Below are 27,494 nucleotides of genomic sequence, written 5' to 3'. Positions count from 1 at the left end.
TGCGCTCAAATGGTCATGGTTTCCGTCCTCATAAATTTCGCAATGTGGACTCCTGACAGATGGCGGCAGTAGCGAGACCTTTCGCTGGTAGTAACCAGGAGGCGGAGTGACGGGCGGCCCGGGAATGAGAGCGAAACTCAAACGTCTGGTGACTGTTGAGAACCTGAATCTGCTCTGGACTCTGTTCATTCTCTCCGTTTACCCTCGTCGGTGTCGTCAAAGTGCATAAAACGGACACAATTGCTTTCATTTTTACTTGAACGCTGACCGGATGTCGACCAGATAAAAGGCGACGGTGAGTTTAGTGTTGGCGAAGGCTAACAATGAGCGCTAGCCGTCCCCTAGCAACACACCGCCGGTGCAGAGCAATGGGTCGGAGCACCGGTGTAGGCAGAGCCAGCAGGGTGCTGGCCCAGAGGAACCAGGCGGTAGCCACGGTGGGAGCCTGGGTGGAGGAGGGACCGGAGCGCCTCCAGGAGCACCCGTTCGTGAGTGTTTAATGTCGTGTAATCTTGAGATCCAGTCAAAACCGGTTGACATAAGTGAAACGACTAAAAGCCGCTATGCACCCCGATAAACAGACTCTTGCTCTACAAACTGATGAGATCCAGGCAGAGCGGAGGAGGAGGAAGGAGGAGAGCCTGCAACGATTTCAGGGTACAGTGCGCCATCGTCTGGCGGTACAGGCCCAGGCCAATAAGAGGAAACCGCAGCACACGGTAAATTTGACTTCTTGTGGGGTTTTTTGGTGGTACAATGTGAGTGAACTCAAGTTTTACAGAAATTGATTACTTTACGTTACTTTAATTCATTTTTTTTTTATTATCCGTCCATCCATTTTCAATACTCGCTTCCTTCCGAGCTCAGGGTCCTGGGGGTCAGCTGGAGCCTATCCCAGCTGTCATAGGGCGATGGCAGGGTGACACACTGGACAAGTCGCCAGTTCTTTATTTTGTAACCGGCAAATGATGATTAAGGATGTTTTATGGTCTCTTTGCTCGCCCTGACGTTATTGAGAGTGTGTTTGTGTTCAGGTAAACCCAATTCAGCCGCACAGAGTCTTGGACCACAGCGTCTCAACTGATAGAAAGCCCAAGCCAGCAGGAGGCGCTGCGCAACACAGGGAAGAGGAGAGGGGCCGCCCGAAGGTGGGAGGGCGTCACAGTCAAAAATCAATAATCATTTCATGTCAGTTGTGTCCGTATGTCTTTTTTTTTTTTTTATCCTTTGACTTCTGTTTTTGTTGTTTGACTGTCAGAACAGCTGCGTTTCAGTTTCCATGTGTGAGCAGTGAATAATAGAAAACTGTGACATTAATGTGACCGTGATTCATCTGACACTATGAATGTTCCCATGTTTTTCCAGTCCAGCGCCAGCGCGAGACAAGTCCGACTCAGACTGGCTGCCTGTCGGAGGAGCTTGTGTGGGGAAGTGTTTTCTGAACTTCCTGGAGAGGAATGGAATATGTCTCCAAACAGACATGTGAGCGCTTGTGCTTCACACTTGTTCCTCTTTTAATGAGTTATGATCTCTATATTTGTGTTGTCTTAAAATAAACTTTTTTTCTTCTTTCCCAAAGACAACAGGTTGTCTTGTTGATGAGGAGGAAGAGGAAGACGATCAAATTCACACCTGGCACAACTGTCCCCTCGTCCAAAAGGCATAGTACATGACATAGTACATAGTTTATTTGTAGGATATGAATAACCCCAAATATACAGAATTATTTTCACCTACATGTCTCCACTCACAAAGATGCCACCGTAAAGTTTAGAATAGTTTTTAAATACAAATTTAGACCGTCAGGACATAAAAAAATGTGTTATTAAGCCCTGTGCAGGATTTCTGTGTAAATCAACGGTTTTGATGGCAGTTTTCTGTATTTACATACTCTAGAAGACTGGAAGTGAAACTTTGTGTCTAGTGAGTAACGTTCTGTGTGGTTTTAATTGTTTGTTTTCAAAAAGCAAAGTGAGTCTGAGCTGTGGAAGTCAGAGGGACGTGACCCTAACCCCGATCTCCACGTTGACCCTGGCATCCAGCGGGTTCTGTGGCCTCTGCCCAACTCGGATGAAGTGAACAAACAGGTAGATTCAAGATGTTTGGCACAATTCAGTTCATGTCCAACCAGATGTCACAAACTGCTGACTGTCGATCTCCGAGCAGCGTCGCTCTCGCGTCCTGATTCAGCGCCGCCATTACATGAACGTGGAGAGACAACTGGTGAAGGAGAGCGAGAGGCACAGGAAACATCTGAGGAGAGCAACAGGGTGACAGCACTATTTTGCTTTTGCACCACTTCCTGTTATTGGTGTACAGTTTTATCTGCCGCTAGACTCTTGTTCTCTGTTCTCTGTCAATCCATCCATCCATCCATCCATTTTCTATCAGTGTTTCTCCTGCACTCATGGTTGTTGGTGAGCTGGATCCATCCCAGCTATCATCAATATGGCCAAAGGAGATCTCATTGAACATAATAATAAAAAAATAACCACTCAAGCGTTGATTGTGATTGTTGTCCGTCTAAACCAAAGGATCAAAGCAGAGAAGGAGCGGCTCCGTCGTCAGGAGGAGGCCAACCTGGAGCGCGAGCAGCGGCTCGCTGAGACCCGACAGAGGCTGGAGGAGAGGGAGCTGCTAATACTGGAGCGGCTGAAGCTTGAGGAGGAAGAGGAAGAGGAGAGAGCTGCTGAGCTGCAGAGGAGGAAGAGAGAGGAGAACAAGAGAGAAGCCGCCAGGTAGCGGAATGCTAAAGTGGTCCATTAGCTGCACACTGAGCCATAAAAGATTCTGCTTTTGTGGTTGTTTGAGAAGCACTTTGATGTTGATTTGATTGATTTATTTTTAATGTTTACTGTTGACAAATGTGGATAATCTATTACATACTTATACATACATACTTATATGTACTTATGCCATATAAGTATGTATGCCACTGTTTTTCAACCTTTTGAAAGGTTCTTTTGAAAAAAAAAACCCATAATATTATAAAATGACACATTTTAGCCTAACAATGACAATATAGTCTTTTAATGTATTTATACTCACTTAGTGTGAAACCTGGGCCTGTTTAGATGCTCACAAAGCTGATGTTCTGGGAGGAATTGAGGGAGGATAACAGGCTCAAGTTCCTTCTAAAGCCAGTCACTTGACAATTGAATGTTATTTTTTTTGACCAATTAAGTGAAATCGGATATTTTTCCACGACACACGCAGTTGAAAAGCACTGACTCGTGTCACTTGTATAATTGCTTAATTGGAACGCCTTTTAAAGGATTTGGACTGTGTGTCTTCACAGGTTCATGGAGGCTCTGAGGGCTCAGTTGAAGGAGCGACTGTCTAAGGTGAAGCACGAGCCCCCGCCTCTCTGCTTCTGCGCGTCCACCTTCTGGGACTCGCATCCCGACACCTGCGCCAACAACTGCATCTTCCACAATAACCATAAAGGTGACTGCTGCGCTCACTGTCTCCCTGCTGGCCTCGTCACACACATGCACCACAAAAGCTCAAGATGGAAAAACGGGATGAACTGACAGTAATTGACTCCCATCTCTTCCACAGCGTATGTCAAGGCACTGCAGTCAACCTTGGTTGGTTTGGATTTGTAGGTGAAGAAGAACATATGCTGATTCGATTTCATTGGTTTGCTGCTTTACAGAAATTACTGAAAGCCTTCAGGAATAGTAATTTTATTGACCTAGCACTAATAAAAGTATTTAATATTTGATTTGTCTCGCTTTGGTCTGTTTAATGTTTTTGCAAAGAAAAGCTATCTGAAGTCCCTCCCCCAGCAACAGGTGTGCCACTACCCCACCTTAAGGAGCCTCCATTTGACTCTTTTTAGTGTTTGTTTTGTTCCCCCCCAGACATAAGTGACGTATGCATACATGTAAGTGTAGATGAATGACAGAGTTCCAGTGATAAATTGGATGTTGTGCTGTACCAGTTGAGCGGTCAGTGGGAGGGGCCAAGGTCTACTCTCACATTAACAAAAAAAAAGAAAAAAACAACCTTGGCACTGCAGGACCTGTTACTGAAGTCAACTAGGGGTGTCAAGTGAATCATCGTAATAATTTGATCCATAATTTAAAAAGAACAAAACAGTGATAGCTAGGGCTGGGTGAAAAAATAGATTCACGTCGGTATTGCAATTTTTTGTTTTACGAGTTTTAAATCTTTTTTTTTTTTTTCAAATTCAAATGCTTCATGAGCCGGTTTGAAAAAAAGTTAACGCTTTTCTCCAGCAACGTTCTGTTAGTGAAAAAAAACCCAGCAGTTTACCTTTATCTATTCCTCATTTTTATCAAAGGTTTCAGAAGCCTGTTTATTCTATTCTCTTATTTTTATTCTAAATATTTTCTTCTATATACTTTTGTTCTATATACTTATTATTGCCTCTTTTATGCAGTCCAGGCTTTTAAAAACTGACTTCATGTGACGTGTATTTTTTTTTTTTGGGGGGGGGTAATGGTTCCTGGAATACCGTAGAATCGCAATTTAAATCGAGTCTGCATCCCCCCCAAAGAAAATCGTAGAAGAAACTAATCGGGAGAAAAGCATATTGTCCCAGCCCGAATGATAGCACAAAAAAAAAAAAAAAAAAAAAAAATATTTGGGGGTGTTGCTGCTCGTTGTGCCTCATCTGTTTCCTGTCAGCAGCGACGTCACACAGTCGGTCACGTGGTACTCCGGGGTCTGTGGGTGGAAAATAGAGAGCAATAACTTGGCTAATTTTAATAACCTGCAGGGAGTTTCTTCTTCTTCTTCTTCTTCTTCTTCCGTTTTTTTTAATCCACTCCCTCTCCCACTGGATCACGGTGTGTGTGTCGTACCGTCCCACGGAGGCAGGCCCGGGCTTCCTTCTCCGCTCCATATAAACCCCCTCGACGGCGCAGCACCATGGAGAACCGCAGGACGCTTGCAGACCCCCAGCAGGAGGTTCCGCGCCGCCCGCGCCCCTGCGTCTCCAGCTAGCGACCACTCCTCTCCGGCAACCTGCGCTTGGTGTGTCCGAAACCCTTCCTCAGTCGCTGACACGACTCCTTAAAGGCGGCAAGCCAGCGGATTCAGGCATCCGGGCTCGAGGTGTCTTCCCTCGGACCTCTCCTGCCTACCGCCGTCCTTACAGTTAGCAGCTAACCGAGCACAGAGAGCCTTCCTTCCACAGGACCGCGGTCATGTCGGGACCCCTGCCTTGATTTTGTTTCCCCCCCAGCCAATTTCTTTTGTATATTCACTTTTTTATTACTTGTTGACCGTCGAACAATGAAGTCGTCCTTGGCCCCTGGCATTCGGCTCTTCACGTCGTACTCTCGAGATGTCTGGTAAGTTTTCTTTATCGGTTATTGTTCTCGGGGCTCGCAGGAGCTGCCCTCCGTACGTTGTTGACTTGCTTATCACCCTGTTGTAAATCATTCTCCCAACCGAGTCGATTTACACTCTTGTCAGTTACGTGTGCGTGTTCCCGAGCCGCCTCGCATCTTCATTACTCGGTATTATAACACGGTGTTTGTTATCACGACATTACATGCTAGTTTCACCCAGGTGGCTGTTGGATACATCTCAGCTTCCAGCCAAACAACAACAACAACAACGACCAAATCCGGTCATGTAAAACCAGCCTGTTCTCCCCCCCCCCAAAAAAGAGTTTCTTTTCTTATCTACACGGTTTAGACTTGTATCGAGTCGATACCGGCGTCACAGCATTCGCGGAATGTCCCAAGACAAGGGACCCTGTTTTTATCACTCCGCAAAAACAACTTGGAGTTGTGTCATCATGCAAGTCTTCTCCTCAGTGTAATAGAAGGTGTGGTACAGTATCACTGTGATAATGATAATAAAGTCAAGAATTAGGAGTAGTAATAACACACAATATTAAGGTAACCAGCAATAATACAATTAGAAACACTGCATTGTAGATTACAAGCCAATCTGAATCAAGTCAGTGTGAAGTAAAAGGTTTGGGAAGCTGTTTAGAAGCCACGGTTGTTCTATTGTGAATCTCATTGTGACGGTTTCTCAGACTCTCCTGGTGATCAACAGGGCTTTTCAGCTCAACACTGTTGTCATTCTCTCACTTGACCACCTCTTGTTGCGCTCCACTGTATGCTTCAAAAGCAGAGAGATAGACGTCTGGTGTTAATTACAAATCGTCTCTCAGCTACATGACATGTTTTCAGTGTGACCATGAAATGTAGAGGAGTGGGGTTAAGGGTGTCTGTGTTACACATTAGGACATTTTTGCAAACAAACGCACAGACCCTGTAATACCAGTTGTTGAAAACAACTTTAATGAAGCTAACATAAAAAACACACAGCCTGATGAAGTTCCATCCATCCATCCATCTTCTATACCCGCTGATTCCCATTCAGGGTCACGGGGGTCTGCTGGAGCCTATCCCAGCTGTCTCAGGGCGAAGGCAGGGAGACACCCTGGACAAGTCGCCAGTTCATCACAGGCCAGGGCTTGATGAAGTTGTTATTGCTTTATTCTCAAAGAGCGCAAAGTTAGTTTCAAGGTTGACACAGGAATGATGGTGTTTATTTATGCAAAGCCTCCACGCTGAGGGGAGGACAGTGTGAATTTACTATGTTTGGCGTTTTGGAACCCACCCATGATTTTGCTCTTCTGACGTCTCACGTATCTCGCTGTGTGTGCACTCAGGTATCGTACTTCCATCCTTTTCCTCACCTTCCTCTTCTACACGGCCTACCATCTATCTCGGAAACCAATCAGCATTGTTAAGGTGACTCAAACAGCTCCATTTCCTGTTTTCACTTCAGACATAACGATATTCAATAGATTATCTTATTTTCTTGCCTGACGAGATACAAAAAAAACAAGTTGTAACATGTTTTAAAAGCCCCTCTGCCGCAGCTCCTAGTTTAGGCTTACTGGCAGTAGTGAAGCTGTAAAATATTAGGTCATTAGGCCAAATAGGTCAAATAATAAGTGTTTCCGTCCGTAATGTCTCTGCTAGTCTTTAAATTGCTCCTTGTGTGACAGGGCCAGCTCCACAGGAACTGCTCCAATGTTGTTCCACCGGCAGACCTGAACATCACCGACAATGATACCTGGTGCGACTGGGCGCCCTTTGGTGAGTCTGTGACTTTTTGCCAACCATATTATTGCCACAAGCATGAGCTGCAGTCATAGTTACTGTAAATCTGGTGACTCATGTTCACGTGTCCACAGTGTTTAAGAGGATGAAAAACGTGAAAGTTTCTTGCTTCTTGTTTTGTTTCTTTCCTTTTTGCCGCAATGTTCAAAGTCAGCATTTGTTATGGTTATGCTGTTAATTATTATGCAGGGTGATTGTCATGGGCAGTGATGTGGGGTGAGTCAAGATCAGCTCTGTGTTATTGTTTGCTCTGTATCCTGGTTCACTGCTTTGCTCTCTGTGACCTCGCCTACTCTAAACCTGCGACAGGTTTTTCCGGTTTCGTAATGATGGTTGAACGTGTCGTGGGAAGAGCTGAGCGTTTAGCTCGCTCTGCCTAATGTTTGCTGAAAAAGTCAAATTTGCTATTGCTTAACTCTTGGGTCTTTCTCTGTTTTTGGCAAATGTGTATAAAAATGTCGACATTTTTAAAAATGTTCTATATTAAAACGTTGTGTCTTTGTGTTCTCTTCAGACCAGGACAACTATCAGACGCTGTTTGGTGCCCTGGATAACTGCTTCCTGGTGGCCTACGCCATTGGCATGTTCATCAGGTGTGTGTGTGTGTGTCGGCCCACATGATGTCACCCCCAGTTGCGTGTGTTCTAACTCCAGACTAACCCCGAGATTTGATTCTGCTTCCCGCAGCGGGATCTTTGGCGAGCGTCTGCCTCTGCGCTACTATTTGAGTTTTGGAATGTTGATGAGCGGACTGTTCACCTGCCTCTTTGGCCTCGGCTTCTACCTCAACATCCACTCGCTGGCGTATTACGGCTCCATCCAGGTACGGAGGCGAAGTCAAGTCGACGCGCAACACACGCTTCATCCAATTTTAACCTTAGCGTTACTGCACAGCTAGGTTGCTCGGAGAATGACCTGCTGGTCGATTTGCAGCACTTCTTTCAGTCAACCTGACTGACATTTCGTCAAAACGTGCAAAGAGACAGAAGAGCTGCGATCAAATTGTTGGCTGACTCATCACTTGAGCAGACTGGTACTCAGCAGAATTTCTTTGCCTTATGAGATTCCGCCAAATGGTTTCGGTTTCTCTTCTGCTTTTTCGTTCAGTCGCACCACCACACCTCCAACTGCAGTGACGAAAAAATCCGTCCTTTTCAAGTTCTTCAAAGACGTTATTGGGCTACGTAATGTTTTGATGTTGTCCGCCTGTTCACAAAAAGGAAGACAAAAGGAAGTTCATCACCACTGGCACACTTAATGAGATCGTACTAAATCTCTACACTTTTACTGCACATTCTTCAATCGGGGTCATAGCATGTTATTTACTGCGGGGCTATTGAGGCCACGACTCACGGGTGCGCTGTGTGTTCCTCTATCACATGCACAGATATCATCAAAAATCCTGCGAGCTCCAGCTATCAGGGTGCGAGCTATCTCAGCTGGGAGGCTGCTTTGGCTTTCACCTCTTAACTGGGTCAAAGTTCAAGAGGTTATTGTGTATGGCCGATACAGTTGTTTTGTTTAACCAGTGATTCATATGTCCAGGAAGAATCCATAGAAACCTGAAGTGATCTGGGGTAATTTTATTAATGGGAGTTTTTTCTGTGGGTCAGCGGGGATATATTCTACTCTGTTCAACATTCGTGTTTTTTGTGGTTCGGTCAAAAGGCGTTTGAATTTATAGTAGTTTGCACAATTCTTCTTATGACAAAACAAAATATGTGAACCTATGTTGTTGTGTTTATTTAAACTGCACCAGAATTCTAGCAACTTTCTCAAGTAAATTCCTGTTTTGTTTTGTTTTTTTTCCAATTTCCACAGTTTCACTTCCCATTTAAAGTCTCTAAGTATGAAATTATTGTTCTTTGGACTTTATTGGACTATGGACTTCATTTTTTTTAATGAATACTGAAAAAAGCCTCTGTATGAAACACACAAGTGTCCAACGAATGCCAGTACAGTGGTACTTCGCATCCTTCTTTGCTCTAATTATTTACAGGTTTTTGCAGGAAGTTGTTCATCTATTAATATGAATTAACTTCACTAATTCATGTGGTTTTCTATGCTTGAACAGTGCGATCTCAGCCGGTCAGTACACAGACTTTACTTCGCCTCATTCCCCTCTGAACACGTCTTAGGGTGACTGGGTCAGGCTTCTTTCACACAGCATCACATGAGTTTCAGCGTCGTCACATGACTGCATGAGTCCGACTGCGGGTGTGGGAAGGTTCCACAGTTCTGTGGCTTGTGTGTCCTCAAGCCTCCAATGAGCACATTCTCATGCAGTTGCACCCTCCGTCCTGCAGGTGATGAACGGGCTGATGCAGACCACAGGGTGGCCGTCCGTGGTGGCGTGCGTTGGGAACTGGTTCGGGAAGGGGAAGTGAGTACTCGGCTGCTGACCAAGCAGCGTTAACGTGCGCTTTCTTCTGCTGCGGCTGACTTCCTTGCACGTATGGCCACATTTTGACAGCTCGGTCAGGCCGGGTTTTGATTTCTGACAAACCACAAAATGACGAGCCCTGAGCCTTGAAGTGTTTTTTCGATTGGCACAAAGAAAGTTCGCCAGCGAAACACACAGTGGTGTAACCACATCACATAGAAAGTTGAATAAATTAAATATAAGTTTACATAAAAAGTCTCAGTGCTCCCAGTGGAGGGTTGAGAGGGATGTATTGGTGATGCTGTTTGAGTGCACCCTGCTGGACCATTTGCATAAAGACACCCATGCCAACAAGCAAGTGTTAAAATTTTACACTTAAACTGGTAAAGACTCGTGTTTATCTATGCCACATTGCTGGTGAATCAGAAGAGTGTGAAAATCTAACATCTACTTATTTTATTTATTTTTCAAACTGATAAAGCTGGCAGGTATCTGGTCCTCTGAATAAAATTCAATAAGATTTCACACACATACCTTCACTGCTTGTGTGAAAACATTTCTTTTCGCTGTGATGCATCACTCCAGGTGTCCTCACTGCCTCTGTGTGTTTGTTTGTCTGTTTGTTTTATCCCAATGAGCAGGCGGGGCTTCATCATGGGCGTGTGGAACTCACACACTTCAGTGGGGAACATCCTGGGCTCCCTCATCGCCGGCGTCTTTGTTTCGTCTGCCTGGGGAATGTCTTTCATCGTGCCGGGAATCATCATTGCCGCCTGCGGGGTTCTGTGCTTCTTCTTCCTGGTTGAAAGTCAGTATCTAAGATGTGGCTGCGAGCCAAGTCACTGTAACACAGCTGCAATTCAGAAAAGTCATGAAAAGTGGTTCATTTGTGCGTGTGTCTGACACTGGCTGGCTGGTGCGAGTGAGCTGACATCCATTCATGGTGAATTTAAAGCCTTCTGCCAAAAGTATTTAGTAGTACTGAAATACACCCCTTTGTAAGAGATGGTTTGCGAGCCATGTAAATACATCCGTCCATCCATCCATCTTCTATACCCGCTTATTCCAATTCAGGGCCACGGGGGTCTGCTGGAGCCTATGCCAGCTGTCTTAGGGCGGAGGCAGGGTGACACCCTGGACAAGTCGCCAGTTCATCGCAGGGCCACATAGACACAAACAACCATTCACACTCACATGCACACCTACGGACAATTTAGAATTTTCAATTGACCTCACATGCATGTTTTTGGACTGTGGGAGGAAGCCGGAGAACCCGGAGAAAAACCACGCAGACACAGGGAGAACATGCACCATGTAAATACACAATATCTTAAAATGTTTTCCCAAAGCAAGCTAGAAACAGCTTGTTTTTCATAGAGTTTTTCGTAGAGAAAAACTGGCCTTGTTTTAAGGGAATTCAATTTGAACTTCAGTGTTTGTTTTCTTTTAAAAGTTGTCTGAACTCGACAGGTTCTCTGCCAGACAGCATATATGACTTGTGTCTCCCCGTCTGTGCACTTAAACCTGACTTGACCCCCGGAGGTGTTTGATAGCTACGCCGAGTCTCATCCTGTCCTTGTTTTCATTCAGAACCTGAGGATGTCAACTGCACCCCTCCTCAGCAGCAGGTGAGTTTCTCAAAGCGCGCAAAATGAACGTTCACGGCCCACTCAGTGTTTCAAAGGACACGTTTGAATCACACACCTTTATTTCGTAGCATGATGAGAAGAGCGGTGAGACGGAACCTCTCTTGCAGAACGCAGCCAACGGCGACAGGAGCGTGAACGGCGCCATCATGTCAGAGTCAGAGTCTCCGGAGGCCACGGAGGAGCACACCGAGGCCATCAGCTTCGTTGGAGCCCTCTGCATCCCTGTGAGTTGGAAACCTTGAAAATTTTACAGTGGACATGATGACGAAGCAGCTAAATGGCATTTAATTTCCAGCCTCGTTTGAAACACAGGAAAGAACAAAATGTTCCCCGTTGCTTGTTTTCACCGTGTCCTGCAGGGGGTGGTGGAGTTCTCTCTCTGTCTGCTGTTCGCCAAGCTGGTCAGCTACACTTTCCTCTACTGGCTTCCTCTTTACATCTCAAATGTTGGTGAGCGCTCACACACGTCGGCGCTGCGCACGAGATGTCGGCGACGCTTGTGATAGCTGTTAATCCACAATGTTCATCGTTGCAGCTCATTTTGATGCACGGCAGGCCGGAGACCTTTCAACACTGTTTGATGTGGGAGGCATTGTGGGTAAGCATTGAGCTGTGTGCCTGTGAAACTGGAGGCAAAAGTGCTGAAAAAAACGATGGAGACGGTGCAGGCAACAGCCTTTGCCAAGGAATCGTAGCAGCTTCTCCTTTCATCTTTACACTGTGCATTCGAAAAGGAAAGACATTAGCTATGAAATTCACTTTCAACATTCAAAACGGGAAAAAAAGTTTTTTTATTAGAGTTTCGTACAATAGAAGGAAGTAGATTTCAGAGATGAAGTCTGAGCGACCCAGCTCGCGCACAAGGCAACTGTAGAACCTGCTTCAACTGAACGCTCCGCCTACAGTGTGCTTGCAGGCTAGCAGGCTATTTAGCCCCACTGCTAATTCCACAGTAAGCCAGTGATAATAACCACGTCACGTCACGTCATGGTCAGCATTCTACGGAAGAGGATTAGGGCCACAAGAAGAGAAAGAAATTAAGATAGAATTTTTTTCCCCCAATTTTCCAATTCGAGATTAAAATTAAAATTTTGAGATTAAAATTAAAATTTTGAGATTAAAACTGAAATTTTGCAATTAATGTCAACGTGAAGTCAGTCAAAACTTTGAGAATAAAGTTGAATGGCTGTGCGCGCAAGTCTCGTGGAGTACTTCCGTTTCCGCCAGTTTCCTGATTAGTGTGGGTGAACCTTGTGGGATTTAAAAATTTCCACTTTATTAACAAAATTTTCACTTTATTTGCATTGACTTTATTTATTAAATTTCAACTTTATTTACAAAATTCCGTCTTTTTTGCGTTAACTTTTTTCACGAAAGTTCAACTTAAAACTCGAAATCAAAACTTAAATAAAAATCTCCTTCCTTCAATATTTTTTTCTTTCCTAGTGGCCCCAATCCTCTTTCGTAGCATTCACACATGGGAAGGTGTCTCTCCTGCTTTAACATGAATGCTGAACTTGCTGAATGCCACAGTGCAGTTGTTTGATTTGACTGAAACTTGTCTTCACTCAATGTGTCTCTCAAGGAGGCATCCTCGCTGGCCTTGTGTCCGACTACACCGGCGGCAGAGCGACAACCTGCTGCGTCATGCTGCTTGTCGCCGCCCCCATGGTGAGTCCACGTGGTGCCTTATTAAGCTCGGGTTGTGAAACAAGGGAAACGTCCAACATGAGCTAATTTGCATAGGTCATAATGTTCAATTGAAAAAAATTGATAAAAATCAGCAACCTTCCGTCTTTACAGGTTGCCAACTAATTTCACCCTCTCCCAGTAGAAATGATAGTGTTATATTCGGCTACTTCAGGGCGACAGAGGCCAGCTGTGAACTTTAAAGTGGCATCTTTTGCAAAAATGAAAATGAAAATGAAAATGCTAATGTCACTTTACTACTACTGATTATTTGATTGAGATGGACTTTGAACAGATATTCATTTGAAATCATACCTTTAATCTGGAATCCATTCTTTAACATAAATCCTGTGTGAACATAATGTGTTCTTTTATTTACAGCTATATCTATACAACTACATCGGTCAGAGGAGCATTGTTACGACCATAGGTGAGAATGCTGGACACTATTTGACTACTTTTACTTAGGCTTACAGCAGCAACACACAGCTTACAGCAGCTTTACACACAAGGCTTTCTAACAAAGCCTTGGTGTAAAGTTCAACTTTAATGTCCTTTTTGGAATTTCATCTTAATGATAAGCAACATGAAGACAATATAAATCTGTTTTGACTTTGGAGCGAGCTGTTTTCACGCCGACATTTGGAATTGAGCCATCAGTTCCAGAAAATGACCACAAAGGTCCCGTTTTTGGATTGCAAGGTTTTCCTCATGCATGTTTTTTATTCTGCACGCAGTGATGCTGCTCTGGTGCGGCAGCTTGGTGAACGGACCGTACGCTCTCATCACCACCGCCGTATCTGCTGACCTGGTAAGAACGGAGACATTGTGAGTAGGCCGATAATTCCGTTATGCGATGTTAAATATGAACCACGCTGTCTCTGCTGGCGCCATGCAGGGAACTCACGAGAGCCTGAAAGGAAACTCCAGGGCCTTATCAACAGTGACGGCCATCATTGACGGGACTGGGTCAATAGGTGTGTATGTGCAACATCCTGCAGCTTCATCGCTGCCATTACAAGAATGCATTCCCTTTAAGCATTTTCTTTTCTCATCAAGAAAGCAATAATTTGTGAGATGCTGCTCCACTGTAGTCTGGGCTGAAACATTAAGACGATGGCAATGTTTCTCTGCAGGTGCTGCTTTGGGCCCCCTGCTGGCAGGTTTAATCTCTCCCACTGGCTGGAACAATGTTTTCTACATGCTGATCTCCGCAGATGTCTTAGCCTGCCTGGTCAGAACAAAACTTTGTGATTGGTTGACTTTACTTTGAAGAAAACAATGACGTCGTCGTTGGCGTTCATCTATGTTTATTAAATTGTGCAGACTTTTGTAACCCTTCCTCACAAATAGATGAACGCTAGATAGATATATACTTTATTGGTCCTCAAGAGTAATGAACATGATAAATAATTAACACATATTCTCTTTTCTATTCTTTGTTTTTTATATAGTTTTTGGCACGCCTTGTTTACAAGGAAATTCAGGTATGGACTGGAAATGCTGTTCCTCGAGCGAGAGGGTAGGTATCTTCATATTTCAGCCTTCCTTTTTTCCTATATCAGTTGACAGAATTGGGCTTGCTCTGTGCTTCCGTTCCCAATTCTCTCCTTGTCCGTCAAGGCTTAGTTTGGATGTAACTTTTTTTCATCTTTTTTCCAGATTCAAAGAATTCTGAACCAGGGAAATTCAAGTGACACCAAATCAACCTCACCATTGGCGTTGACAACCTCTTTGCAATTGGCTGAGTGCAACACAGCTCTGGACTGTCAAAGAAAGCCTTCTCATCTTAAAACACAGGGAAATATGCCTCTGTAGAGACAAAAGCCTTTTTTATGTACCAATACACTCATCCTGACTTTTATTTGTTTTAATAGTCTTTTATCATTAAAGTGATACTGTGCATTTTTCTTAATTGTGTGCTTTTGAGTCTCTTCAGTCCATATGTTTATTGTCTTGGTTTTTTATTTTTAAATTTTCTAAAACTTGGAATTACATTTTACTGGTAGCGATGTCATGATAGGTCAATCATGGTCAGTTCAAGAGGAGTAGGCCAGATTTTGTCCCAGGAACATCATGAAGTGTAACCCAAAGCTGAAACATGGCTCGCATGGCACCAAATTAAGATGATATATGTCTATATCTTGTGACAGGGTCAATAGTGTATAACCCAAGTGACTGGGTCAAACATGATTGCGAAGCTAAAGAAATACATTTTTTCCCCAGATTTGAATACTTTTAAATATTTTAAGTTTAAAAGTTTTGCATTTATGTGAAATTAATTTAGCGAGTGTTGAGGTTGTTACCATATTAGGCCGCTAGGGGGTGCTAAGTGTTACTGGCTAGGGGCATATGAGGAAGATGGTGCGTCAGAAGAAGTTGACCTGCTGGTTCGACATTAAAACAAATACAAGGACGGGACGGTGTAATGTGACCCCTGATATCCGAAGATATCCCATATCCTTCAAAAACACAACTGAGCCATGCTTTACATTTTTACATTTTTAATTTGTTTGGATACATTTTTACACCTTCACTTCACTTTCCTTACCGCCGTTCATTACCACACACACTGCTTCTACAACTAAAACCAACCCTATCTACGGTGTTTGGCTGCTGGACTGTGTAGGACGCTTTTTGATATGAGGTGCAACGTTTGTAAAGGTACGTCTTCAGATTAGGAAGACTAATATATCGCTGGTTTTCGCCATTAAAATGATTCAGAGAAACCTATTCCTTAGCCATCGGTGGGTAACAGCCAAGCCAAAAGGGGGCGCTATGCAGCAGCGATTCAGAGCGACGCTCCACTTTGACGTCGACGTCTTGCGCAGGCGGAGCACATGAACGACTTGTTGCATTTGTTTTGCGCGGTGTTGTCCTAATAGCTTTTAAAGGCACCGCTCAGCCCCCCCCAATTTTTTTTTCTTCTCTCTTGTGATTTGTATGTGGACTGAATGTTATACTGTATGTGTCACTAAGGTAAATTGAACCAAAAATCTTAACAATCTAGAAGGAAAAGAAAACTTGCCCCTGCAGTGTAAATTTGTGTTTTGGCGTAGCCCTCATTGAATTTTAATATTAGTAAAACTGTGTGTTATTTATTTGTATAGTTTAATGTCGTCCCTCGCTGCATTAGGAAGCCCTGAGGCCTTTTAGTGACCTGTTTAATTGGGTTGTAAAAAAAAATGCGATCACTACTCAAAGCTATACAAGTTTTGGCTCAAACTTACTTTTTTTTAAAATTTTTTTTTTTAACTTCTATATTAGGTACATACTTCAGATTTAGAAAATTGTCTGCTTGGTGTGCCAAGTGACATCACCAGGTCTGTTTTGTGTCAAAAAAACAACAACAATTTATTTTTTGAAATTGTGAATAATTGGAACAAAAAGACTGCCCTAAAAACACAAGAGTGCGAAAAGACTGAATGTAAGAATGTAAACAAAAACTGGAGCCAGTCACACATTTTGAAGAGGAAAAACAAAAACAGGAATGAACTTTTGTTTGCAGTCCAGTGTGCAGACAGACCCAGTTCACATGGTGCACCTGCATGATGAGGGTAATGAGGTTTTTTTTCCAACAAAAATGACAGGAACAAAGAAAGAAAGATTTAAATATTGTGCATGAACCATTGTTGGACCGCAATTATTTTGGTGAGTTGCAACACGTCAAACATGTTAAAAAGCCCTGATAACAGTTCTAGTCTTCACATAACTAAAATCAACGAACAAACACACATTCTTTGTCTAGAGCACAATCCAGCAGGAATCCCTCTGCCCAGTTGTGGACATGAATCTTCAAAGTTGCTTATTTTTTGTAATTAGACAGGCCAGCAGCAGGCATTAGACAATGAAAATGAATTCACTAACAACACTTAACCACAACATGAACATTGGAACATGATAACTTAAAAGAACAACTTCAGACAGTGTTTAACCACAAAGAAACAGCTTGGCTTTGACCTGCATCCTTCAATATTCAAACATCTTATTGTACATTTATGAATTTCCAAAGCAGTCAAACTGTATCTGGGCTTTGGTCTCCCAACACAGTTGACGATATTTGTCGTGTGTTTTTTTTCTGTCTGTGTGTGTATTCTTTATTTTTGCAGCCGATGTACGCAAAGAAGAGAGTCACATGAATGAAAATCAAACAGCTGGCGGCTGTTTGTGCTTGCCTGAGTGTTGTCAGCGATGTGTTGTGCAGCAGCCATTGGTTTGAACCTTTGAGTTGCGTATCGCCCGTCCCTCCTCGCTTCTGCTTGTAGTTGCAAGCTTGTTTGCAACCAAATTGCTGTGTTACTTCGCTGCTTCTTCAGTGTAAATGGTTCCCACACAAAATATCTTGAGGAACTTCATACGATACAGTTTTTTTTTTCCTAGAGATGATATGGAGCTGAGTTCCATGTGCGGTACCAGGACCTGAAAGGGCAAATCCGTAGTCAAGAAGTTAGAAATGCAGACTGCGGCAAAGTGACGTTCATCCTTTTTAAGATTGAATTGCAGATAAAATGTACTGATAATTCATCTTTATTGGTGCCATTGAGGAAATGAGTCCTTGTAGTTCAACATCACCTTGTCTCAGCCTGGTTTAGCTGACAGACTTGTGACTGGTGTGAATATTTGGGACCTTTAAGGCTGCTAGCTCGGGGGTGTATGTAGGCAAACAATGTGGCTAAATGTTATCTGTTGGGTTACGATGCGTCCCATCCACCACACAAACAGTTACTTTTCCCTCTGCATGTTTAACATGAAATAAAATGAATGCTGTGTACATCCAAATCCAGATTTTAATATTTAAAATGCGTATGGAATTTACCTCTGAAACAAGCCAGCCGTGCTCACTTTAGTGGGTCTTTGTTAGTTTAAATTCATCACACAGTTCAAACATTGATATTCATCCCTTCATTTCACTTTCGGGGAGAAATGCAAATATGTGCGCTTCGGAAATATTAATGTTCCTGGAACTGCTGCGTGAGACAGGAGGCCTGCAGGGCTATTTGATTTAATGGTCTTACCCTGCCGTGTTATAGGACGCCGGGTTGCTCTGAGACGCTAAGGAGACAGCTGACAAGCAGTTGGGAGACGCTTCGCGACTCAGACTGTTTGGAGAGGAGTTGGACGAGACTGGAAGGAAAGGTTGAGACAATATTGGGTTTACACACAAAGGCATGCATATGACTTCCAAAAAAAGAAGCGGCTATAGGTTTTCACTTAATGAAAAAAAAAAAAAAAAAACACAGACTGCGAGACAAAAGATTAAAACGTTAAACGTGGTGTGATGAAAGAAAAAACACGACTTGCCTCCACCTGAGGCCAGAGGGCTGTAGGGTCTGGATGCCGAGGCCTAAACAGGGTGATAAGGCTTCACATTAGGACTGGAGAATGTATATCTGCTTTTTGTGTGACCTGTTTATATGAAATTACATTTCCTCCTGAAAAGAGAGTTTGAAATTATGGTAGCGCAAAAAGGAATTTGTTTAAAGAAAGATTCCAGTAGGTGAATCGTTTCAGCTGGCTCAGTCTAAAGTTTAGAACCACGCCTCTAAAAGTCAGTGGTCAAAACATTAAAAACTTCATAGACAAGTGATGCGGATTCATATTTAAGCTTGGGCAGTGACTGAGGAAACATTTGGCAGGTGTACTGCTGGACTATCGAAAGCGAGTCCGTTGACCGACAGGAAAAAACAGCGATCACATTTTATGTTACGGTTAAATTAAATTAATTTATGAGTTTTGGTAAAGCAGACGATTCAGAAATGTTTCCCTCACATGAAGTTAGACTATAGAAAAAAAAAAAAATTAAAAGAAAGAAAAAGTGAAATCCCATGGCTAACCATCCTGGAGTTGTAGCTGTGTGACTTCATGGACAAGCTGGCCACTGGGCAGTAGATCCTCTTCTCCTTCTGCCGTCGGTTACAGAACCAAACCCGAACCACCTCCTTCTCCATGGAGAGCTGCTCCGAGATCAGAGTTATCTCCTCAGAGTTGGGCTTCGGATTCTAGAGAGAAGGCAAAGTAATGTTTTTAAGACATAAACACATTGTATAAATAGGGGACAGAGTGGGGACAAGGAATGACTCAAATTAGTCATTTGGTCAGAAACACAATTTCAACAGGCTGAAAGGAGCAGAACCAGGAGGTAGTTCTACTGTTGTTTGGTAAACCAACTCTCTTTATATAAAACCCCGTTTTCCTGCAGAAATTCTATTACCAGGATTGCAGGATTCTAAAATATGTTACATGGCTATTAAAACTTTGCATCAACAACACAACTATTCCAAAGGGACACAGAGAGGAACCGCCAGTGTCAAACTCACATCCAGGAAGCGTTTCTCCAGCGTCAGCTTGATGTTGGTTTCGATGCTGGTCCTCTTCTTCCGTTTGCGTCCGTAGCCCTCGATCAGCGGGGGCAGAGAAGCCGGGTTGCTCATCGAGTCAGAAGGCAAATTTTCTATCATCGGAACACAAACATATATATACACACACACACACACACACCATGAAGTTATTTGTAGCTTTTGCAATCTAATAAAATCCCATCAATCACATTTTAAAAAATTTAAAAGCATCACTGTTGGCAGGAGTTAAAACCAAGGAGTTTTTAAACAAGACTGTAAACAGGGCTAATATGCTGGAGCTCTGAGGAGGCTTTTGGTTTAACTGATACTGTGAGGCCTGTATGAACATTAAAGATGTGAATATGTTGAGAACACTGGGCCTTTAATTGGCATGATGTGAGCTGCAGGAGGCTGGAAGGCTTCCATTTGAGCCGCCGGCAAAAAGCACTCATATCATTTGTAGTTCAACTAGTTTTTCCAGGTCGGTGGCCTCAAGAGCACTCTGACAGCTTTTGTAATTTCTGCCTCCGCCAGAAGGTGACACAAGCCCTGTAGGTTTAATCATCTTCTTCTGGAAAACATGGACAGTCTCACATTGTCCAAGGTCTCACATAGGAGGCTCGAAACAGATGGCTGAATATACTCTTTTCTGGAAAACTAACATACCAGAATATAATAAGAGAGTGAATTAGGTATTACAACTCAAAACTGGTTTGTTATTGAATATTAATTTGTAGTTATCATTAAGATTTTTGATGTATTTCAACAAGATATATCTTAATAAATACAAAATAATAATAAAAAAAAGATGACAGGATTAAAAAAAAATATATATATATATATTATTTTATTAGGATTTTCTCAGGTTTTATATATACGTGTATCGTGATGGAAGGCCCACCTGCGTCACTCAGCCATTTCTCCAGCAGAGGTTTGAGTTTGCACATGTTTTTGAAGCTGAGGTTGAGAGCCTCGAAGCGGGAGATGGTTGTCTGGCTGAAGTCATTACCATAGAGTTTTCCCATCGCCAGGCCCACGTCCCCCTGCAGACAGAACACATAGATACTAAAATAAAATACAAAATAAAATACCAATAAACATATCAGCCCTGTCATGGAATATATTTATAATATAAAAATGACTTATCCTTCAGTTTGAAATATAGTTGCTTTGACTGAAGATCAAACAGTAGTTTTCAGGAAGAAAGTTTGGAAGAACGGCCCTCCCTCACCTGAGTGAAGCCCAGTTTAATGCGCCTTTGTTTAAAGGCTTTGGCAAACTGTTCTAGTTCCTCCAGGTCACTGGGTTCCTCCTGCGGCGGTACCGTCATGTGTTTGGGCATTTGCAAGTGGGACATGTCCATGTGGTTGTCCATGGGTGGTCCTGCCAGACCAGAGCGACTCATAGCCTGAGATACAAATGGAACCCAGTTGAAAAAAAAAATAGTTCCAGCCCACATTGAAAGAATGTGGGAAAGGAAAATGTTAAAAAAAAAAGTTTACATTTTATACTCGAGCCAGTTACAGACAAGCAGGTTAGGATTTTTTTTTTGCCCTTGTACAAATGTATGCATTGTCACTGGTGTAAACAGGAAGTAGACTACCTGTGGCGTCAGAGCCAGACCAGGCTGGTGCTGGAGGAGACCAGTTTGACTCTGACAAGGAAGTGACAACAAGTTCTGCTGCAGAAGAGCTGCAAAGGAGGAATAGTTTGAATTTATTTGTTGAGATCCTCAAAACCAAACATTGATTTTTTTAAATTTTTTTTTTAAACCAAACCAACTTTCATTTTACTTACCTGCTTGCAATGAAGCAGCATTTGCTTTTGAAACACCACATTCAAAATTCTATGGCTTGTTTAAATTTGTCAGATGACGTCATTACATCCTGCTAGCAAGGACTGCCTGGCTGACTGTATGTATTTGGACCTTTTCCTACACAATGGTGAGAGACCATCCTCTCAACTTCTTAAGATGAAGCCTGACTGATGCTGAACCATCCTTGTCGTTGATGTGTTCACTGAAAACCAAACAGAAATGAAGTCCCTCTTCTGTCCCTGGCTGCCCACGATGGGCAACGTCTCAGCTGTGAGTAGAAACTGTCTCCACATGTTTGTTTTGTTTGGTGTTTGATACCTTGGTGACTGGTGGGGCTCTGGGACAGCAGGAAGGGGGAGGGCGAGGACAGGTGAGACGGTGGCATCAGAACCAGCTGCTGCATGGTGTGGAGGGAGGGAAGCTCCTGCAGCCCAAAACAAGACACACAGCAACAACAACACAATCAGTCCTGACTCGTCAAAGGGAGCCAGGCCCCGCGGCCGCAGCTAAGCCTAAAGTCAACGCGCTGAATTGTTTCTTTTTCTTTCAGGAAAACACATTTACACAAGCGCTGTACCTTTCATGCTGCCGTGCTTAGCAGGGATATTCAGATCTTATGCTACTCTATAAATCCAGGCTTTCACTTTGGGGAAAATAAACTTTGCACTTTGTCTCCAGAGGCCAACTGAAAGCTGCAGCGGTCTCTGGTCAGACAGTTTGAACGCAAAGCTTCTCATAATTTGCCAGTGCCTTGCCAAAGTGACTTTGTCAATTTACCCCAGTCAGCTGACCCATCGGAGAGCCCTGCGTCATGTGACATGTTCTCAGCGTGGCGCCTGAGTGAGGTGAGCCGTGGAGGTCTTCGGTCTTAATCTGCGGAAACACACACTTTCAGCGCTCGTCTTGGCATCAGGCGTGAACAATTTGTAGTCACCGAAGCAGAGCTGAGAGAATGTGTGACATACGCACACTTCAATGCAATTAGCACAAATGGTGAGACAACAGTGATTGACCACAGTTTTTAACCGTCTTTTCATTTTTTTTTTTTCGATGGCGGGTCGCTAACAGAGTAAAGACGCCAAATGAACACACAACAGCCAGGTGAAGAGACGGCAACTACGAGGCCGTTTGAGACCGGCGCAAGCTAAATTACGTAAGTAAGAGTAATAACTCAATAATAAAAACGCTTGCTCCGCTTGAAGGTGGCTGTGTTACCCCTGTCGGCTGGAGACACTCAGTTCACATTGGCAGACACGCACATGGTCGGTGAGATCAGTGGCTAGTGGCTACTGACACATGGCTGCAAATAGTGCTCGCCTTTATCACACTTAGCAAGAGTGATCCACTGACCACATGGTACATATATATAATAATATAATAATACATTTTATTTGTAGGACGCCTTTCATGGCACTCGAGGTCTCCTGACAGTAAAATAAATACAAAAATACAGCAGAAAACAACACATATTAAAATAGCTCACTGTAACGTGCACACAGGTACACACATGGATGCACACACACGGATGCACACACACTCGCACACAATCAACCCCCAAACCCCTGAGAAGCTCGTCACTTTCTCAAAAAACATGGGCACCGTGCCAAAAAGAATGTTTGTCCAAGTATCCAAATAGCTCCAAGCTATTTGCGGAGTTTCCAGGAGATGTTGACTTGTGTGTATGGGGACGAGGGCAGGTAGTTTAACCCGGGGATGTTAGCCATCCAAACGTCAGTTTGAACGGCTAACATCCTTTGTCCTGGGTTTCGCTTCAGAAACATGTGCAGTACCCCGGGATATTTGTGTTCTAGATTCCAACTGCGTCTTGTGATTACACAGTCCTTTAAACTCAATTAATACTACATTAGGAAAGCAATTGTGTTTTGTAGTATTAAACCTGTCTCATTGCATCCCTATCATATCTCTGGAACTATAAGTTGATGAGCCAAAACATTGAAATTTACATTTTCCTCATCACAATCACAACCACATTTGTCAATGTTGGATTGAACGGAAGGTGTGAAAAGTCTTTTTAAATGTAAATGATATTTGCAATATGTGTGTCTTTAGGTAGAAACAGCGCTCAGAGCTACAAGTGGAATCAGACAGTCTCAGATGACTTAAAACACTCCTGGGTTTGTTTTTTGGAGAAACGTTGACTTGAACAACAGATTTATCCTCTTTAAGCAGCGAGACTGACAGGATTTTTGTGTTTATGTTGAGTCTTAACATCTCATTATTTGCAGTTTGACTCAGCCAAAAAAAATGAATTACAGCATAAGGTTGGTTGTTCGACGCAAAAAGAACTCCATGTTTGTTACAGATTAACGAGACTGATTCCAAGATATAGAACAAGATCGGAAACCTCCTGATAGTGAACACTTCAACTACCCTAATGAATAATCAAAACTCAATTACTCACTTGTCGATTGAAGTTGATTCCAATTTGCTCTGAAAGACAAAAGATAGAAAAAACGTTGTGTCAGGATTAAAAAAGATAAAAAGGATGATAGTAATCACTCAGCTGCTGCGCAGTGACAGTAATGACTTAAAGTCGGTCAGGACATTACTGTGTGCTGCAGTGAGAGGTACGGTCTTTATGTCACTGTACGGACAGTCTGAGCTCTCTATTAACTGTATATAAACAAGTTAGGCATCATGTCAGATGAGAATGTGTCATTTATTCAATATTTAGACTTTTACTCAGATAAATCCCTAAAGTCCAATGGAAACAAAAAGTCATAATAAGTATGTATGTGTATTGTCATATGCACAGTAAAGAAACAAGTTTCCCTATGCAATGAAATGCTTCATCTGCTGTCAACAGAATGCCGAATAGGGGCCTAAGTATAGGAGGGGAAATTATGTTTTAAAAAAAAATACAAAAATGTGCAAAATATAAAATATACAATATACAAAATAATATACAGAATGCAAAAACAATGCAATTTTAAAAAGGACAAATGTAAATGTATGTAATATGTACATGCATATACAGTATATGTATATGTGCTATGTTTTATTCTTTTAACTCCCTTATCCGCCCCCAAAAAAGGGGTAAAATAAAAAACAAAACTGGAGCGCCGTTATCTCCAATCTCCAATTGTAGATCAACATGTGACGGTTGCGTCAAAAAAAAAAAAAAAATTGCCAATGACACTGATTAAGTAGAGTAAGATATTATATTTGCTGGACTGGTATCTTTTCAAGAAGTTCTGTCCTTCTGCTGTGAACTGGGGACAAAAAGAGCATGGAGGGAGTTTGAAGGTGTGTTGGATAAATGCCTGTCATTTGGCATTCAAATTAGGCCCATTGGATGCTGACTGTCTGTGTGTGTGTGTGTGTGTGTGTGTGTGTGTGTGTGTGTGTGTGTGCGTGTGTGCGTGTATGTGCGTGCGTGTATGTGTGTCTGGGGGGGCGGGGGGGGGGGGGGGGGTTCAGGGCAGAGAGCTGTTGGACAATGCAAATTAGCTCATAAACCTCCATCCCTGCCCCCCTCCCCCTCTCAGGGCACACACACACACACACACACACACACACTGACATGGCCCCTCAGCACAACCAGCTCCACGGCTAAACTTCCAGTATGGAAATGATCAAGACATGCAAATCAGCTGTGACTGCAGGAAGCCACTGTTGGACCTCTGTGCCCCAGCCAGCACACCATGACACACACACACACACACACACACACACACACACACACACACACACACACACACACACACACACACACACACACACACACACACACATGCGCGCATTGGTAACAATAGTTACACATACATTTTCACATCTTTGAAAATGTTTATATCCAAACATGAGGTTTTTGTCTTTTGTTTTTTTTTGGTTCAGAGAAATTCTTGTGTCCCGCAGCAGGAAACAGACGTCAACTGTTTCCATGATTTTGGCAGGACTGTCTGTTTAACTTCAGTTTGTCTTCAAGCCTGAACGTTTCTGCAAAGATTTCTGATAAAAAGCCTGTTACTGTTCTATAGAAAATGCATATAGAAAAAAATCCATTTGTTTTGATGACGCTGATCTTGACGCTGATCGGCAGAATTGTTTTTGTGCTTTAAGTAATCTTGTAAAATTAATATTTTTAAAGGAGAAACACAACGTTTCCTTGTGATTGCCAGACTTATCAACTGAATCAACGAAACATTCTCAACAACCCGTCATGAAACTATCTGGCTCTTTAACCAGCAAGTTTTTTCAAATGATGGAGCTCATTGCGACAGAGAAAATATACATACAAATGCTGTTATAACTTCTACAATGGCACTTCTAATGTCGTTCTCCAGCAGATATTTTACACAAGATAAATCTGTTTTTCTGGGTTGGGTGTCACTCTTACAAAAACCCTTCCAACTGCCAACACGGGATTTAACAATAATCAGCGCAGCCACAGTTTTTGCTCTGCGATGTAATTTCCTGAGTCTTATAAAACTCTTCTGCCGGTGTTTTTGCTGTAGTCTTTGCTACGATCCTGCGAACAACATTGTTACCAACAAAATATTTACATCCGAAAGAAAATTCTTTTTTTTAATTAAAAAAAAAAACCAACGGATTCGCAGCAGTGAATGACTGTGACTATTGAATTAATGAAAAATGAAAATATTAATAAAAATTGAATGCGCTTAAAAATTAAAAACTATTTTTGGGTTCAAAACTGTACCTTTGAACTGAAACTTGTTCAAACTTTTTCGTCAACCACTTTAAGTGTGCATTTTAAAAAAATATTGTATTCGTGTCAGCTTTTAATTCGAGGGAAATTCTAATTCACTTAACTTGAGTTCTCAAACTTTGACTGCAGCCAGAGTGGCATTTGCCCCGATGTGTAAATAAGCACTGCTTTAATTTCTGAGACAAGTGTTCAGTGTGAATGCAGCCGTAACGACATGGTTGTCTTCTTCAACTGCCACTTGCACAGTGTACTTGTAAAACATATCCTCACATTTTTGATCAAAACACCTTCCATTGTTTTTTTTCCCTTGTTTTGTTTGAAAAAAAGAATCAAAAACAGACGTCCACTTCTCTAACGTGACCATTGTCTACTAAAAGTTCCACTTTTTCAGTTCTGTTCCTGGTTTTGCCTCATGTGTGGTTGCCATTCTGATGGCCGCAGGGCAGCTGAACCATTCTCAGCAAACGGCCTCAGGTGCATCCCGGCAAAGCAACCAACTGCCAAAATATCCACACTTGCACTCACTCACTAATAAACTAACACACACGGCTTCACACAAAACAGGGGCACGTCAAAGGATTGTGCTTGTTTTGGTGGATTGTTTTAAGTGTTTGTTTTGTATAATTTTGGCACGCCGTCTTTTTTTGGTGTCGGCCTGGGAAGCAACTCGGTGCTCATTATGAGCCAAATTCATTCAGCAGGGCAGCCGCCTGTGCCAGTAGAAGTTCAGCATGACCACCAACTACAGCAAAGATCAACAGCAGCAATAAGTGTGATGATGCAAACCATCCGCAGCCTAAGTCTCAAGCTATGAAAGTGAGGATTCTCAGAAGCATTCAAGTCCAACAAATGTCCCCCTCTAATCATGGCACTGTGTATTCTTTCAAACCATTGTCCTTTTTCTTTAGGGAATGAACAAAGTTAACAGTGGAATAGTGAAACAAAAACAAAACAAAACAAAACTTCCATTTTCCTACTGGAGCCCCACAGTGACAATAAGCAGTCATGGCCCTCCTCTCTGTGTCTATGAAGATCATTCTCCAGCAGTTATGCTGGCAAGGAGAGGGCTGAAAGGTCCTTACCTGTGTGTTCGTCGTGGACGCTCGATTGCTCCACTGTGTCAGCGCTCATCTTAATATCTGTAACGATAAAGATAGCTGATTTTCCTACAGGTTTGTAACTTTAACCGGGACAATGAAGCACTCAGGCCACCCAGGAAAATGATCTTGAGTTTATTCTAATGCGCCCTCCCCTCCGCGCTAGCCAGCTTTGCGCTCTCCTGCGCGAGCCCTAGTTGTAATATTCATAAGCCAGAACAGATATTCTCCATGTGAAGTGGCTGCATGCCGTGTGAACTCCTGCTGATGGCTGCTGCGTGACAGGTGCTTTAAAGTCAAACAGTGGAGGCGGGCGGAGGGACTTACCTCACAGAGACTCAGAGTTTGTGCCGCCTTGGCTGCTGTTCAGCAGGTAGTCCACAGTGAAGCTGCCGTTGGGACAAAAAGTTTTGGGAATTGGGGGGTAGGGGGGCGGAAATCTCATCAGCCTTTTCCTAAATGGACGAACGTTGGCCTTTTCAGTACATCCCACACAGCCTGATGGGTTCATTTGCATGTGCCTCAGTGCGTCCTATCCATCTTCACAGGTTTTGCATAAAACAACAATGGGGATACGGCAAATTGCAGCAGGCGTGTGTGTTTGTGTGTGCGTTTTCTAGTGTTGGGGGAGTAGGGCATTCTTTCACAGCTTGTAGTTGGTCAAAATTGTTTTAATAGGCCTGATGATAATTCATTGATTTTGGTATCACTGCT

General features: G+C 42.9%; 3 protein-coding genes and 1 long non-coding RNA gene across 6 annotated transcripts; 2 read left to right on the top strand and 2 right to left on the bottom strand.

Moving 5' to 3' along the window:
- Nucleotides 1–101: 101 nt before the first annotated feature.
- Nucleotides 102–3,725, top strand: ccdc15 (coiled-coil domain containing 15). The gene is made up of 10 exons (XM_076022473.1): nucleotides 102–488; nucleotides 582–719; nucleotides 1,035–1,148; nucleotides 1,366–1,482; nucleotides 1,580–1,660; nucleotides 1,968–2,087; nucleotides 2,167–2,270; nucleotides 2,535–2,738; nucleotides 3,299–3,447; nucleotides 3,562–3,725. The coding sequence occupies exons 1-10, from the start codon at nucleotides 324–326 to the stop codon at nucleotides 3,606–3,608; spliced, it is 1,239 nt and encodes a 412-aa protein (XP_075878588.1). The 5' UTR covers nucleotides 102–323; the 3' UTR covers nucleotides 3,609–3,725.
- On the bottom strand, nucleotides 2,558–4,958 carry LOC142885737 (uncharacterized). Its single transcript, XR_012926325.1, has 3 exons — nucleotides 4,833–4,958; nucleotides 3,944–4,695; nucleotides 2,558–2,694 (listed from the first exon to the last, which is right to left on the bottom strand). It is a non-coding gene; the product is annotated as an uncharacterized LOC142885737 (long non-coding RNA).
- On the top strand, nucleotides 4,648–14,757 carry slc37a2 (solute carrier family 37 member 2). 2 transcript variants are annotated; one of them, XM_076022472.1, is made up of 18 exons: nucleotides 4,648–5,324; nucleotides 6,665–6,746; nucleotides 7,007–7,097; nucleotides 7,636–7,714; nucleotides 7,809–7,944; nucleotides 9,428–9,504; nucleotides 10,146–10,312; nucleotides 11,095–11,132; nucleotides 11,261–11,377; nucleotides 11,513–11,603; nucleotides 11,689–11,751; nucleotides 12,739–12,824; nucleotides 13,224–13,272; nucleotides 13,580–13,653; nucleotides 13,741–13,819; nucleotides 13,979–14,076; nucleotides 14,297–14,364; nucleotides 14,505–14,757. In XM_076022472.1, exons 1-18 carry the CDS (start codon nucleotides 5,266–5,268, stop codon nucleotides 14,518–14,520), a joined length of 1,470 nt encoding a protein of 489 aa, XP_075878587.1. In that variant the 5' UTR covers nucleotides 4,648–5,265; the 3' UTR covers nucleotides 14,521–14,757. The 2 variants fall into 2 exon arrangements, with proteins under 2 accessions (XP_075878587.1, XP_075878586.1); XM_076022471.1 differs by having other exon boundaries at nucleotides 11,222–11,377.
- A 572-nt stretch (nucleotides 14,758–15,329) lies between these two features.
- Nucleotides 15,330–27,279, bottom strand: pou2f3 (POU class 2 homeobox 3). Of its 2 annotated transcripts, XM_076022475.1 has the most exons (13): nucleotides 27,108–27,279; nucleotides 26,766–26,822; nucleotides 23,419–23,447; nucleotides 21,774–21,869; nucleotides 21,315–21,420; nucleotides 20,784–20,872; nucleotides 20,412–20,588; nucleotides 20,082–20,223; nucleotides 19,160–19,293; nucleotides 18,677–18,841; nucleotides 18,144–18,186; nucleotides 17,858–17,966; nucleotides 15,330–17,261 (listed from the first exon to the last, which is right to left on the bottom strand). In XM_076022475.1, exons 2-13 carry the CDS (start codon nucleotides 26,812–26,814, stop codon nucleotides 17,219–17,221), a joined length of 1,182 nt encoding a protein of 393 aa, XP_075878590.1. In that variant the 5' UTR covers nucleotides 26,815–26,822; nucleotides 27,108–27,279; the 3' UTR covers nucleotides 15,330–17,218. The 2 variants fall into 2 exon arrangements, with proteins under 2 accessions (XP_075878590.1, XP_075878589.1); XM_076022474.1 differs by lacking the exons at nucleotides 15,330–17,261; nucleotides 17,858–17,966; nucleotides 21,774–21,869 and having other exon boundaries at nucleotides 18,025–18,186.
- Between the last annotated feature and the right edge of the window lie 215 nt (nucleotides 27,280–27,494).

The sequence above is a fragment of the Nelusetta ayraudi genome, unplaced genomic scaffold (genome assembly GCF_046127955.1).
Source record: "Nelusetta ayraudi isolate G7.1 ecotype Tasmania unplaced genomic scaffold, CSIRO-AGI_Nayr_v1 ptg000011l, whole genome shotgun sequence".
In the NCBI taxonomy this organism is placed as follows: Eukaryota; Metazoa; Chordata; class Actinopteri; order Tetraodontiformes; family Monacanthidae; genus Nelusetta; species Nelusetta ayraudi.
This window is presented reverse-complemented; position numbering and strand designations above follow the sequence as displayed.

Bases quoted from the DNA above. Each gene is read 5' to 3' on its own strand.
- pou2f3 (XM_076022475.1), bottom strand. From the start codon at position 26,814: ATGAGCGCTGACACAGTGGAGCAATCGAGCGTCCACGACGAACACACA. The intron at 21,870-23,418 runs GTGAGTAATTGA...GTGTTTCCGCAG, and splicing joins GAATCAACTTCAATCGACAA to ATTAAGACCGAAGACCTCCA. The intron at 18,187-18,676 runs GTTAGCCATGGG...CACCCTGTTTAG, and splicing joins ACAGCTACAACTCCAGGATG to GCCTCGGCATCCAGACCCTA.
- slc37a2 (XM_076022471.1), top strand. From the start codon at position 5,266: ATGAAGTCGTCCTTGGCCCCTGGCATTCGGCTCTTCACGTCGTACTCT. The intron at 7,715-7,808 runs GTGTGTGTGTGT...TGCTTCCCGCAG, and splicing joins GCCATTGGCATGTTCATCAG to CGGGATCTTTGGCGAGCGTC. The intron at 11,378-11,512 runs GTGAGTTGGAAA...CGTGTCCTGCAG, and splicing joins TTGGAGCCCTCTGCATCCCT to GGGGTGGTGGAGTTCTCTCT.
- ccdc15 (XM_076022473.1), top strand. From the start codon at position 324: ATGAGCGCTAGCCGTCCCCTAGCAACACACCGCCGGTGCAGAGCAATG. The intron at 2,088-2,166 runs GTAGATTCAAGA...ATCTCCGAGCAG, and splicing joins CGGATGAAGTGAACAAACAG to CGTCGCTCTCGCGTCCTGAT. The intron at 2,271-2,534 runs GTGACAGCACTA...TCTAAACCAAAG, and splicing joins CATCTGAGGAGAGCAACAGG to GATCAAAGCAGAGAAGGAGC.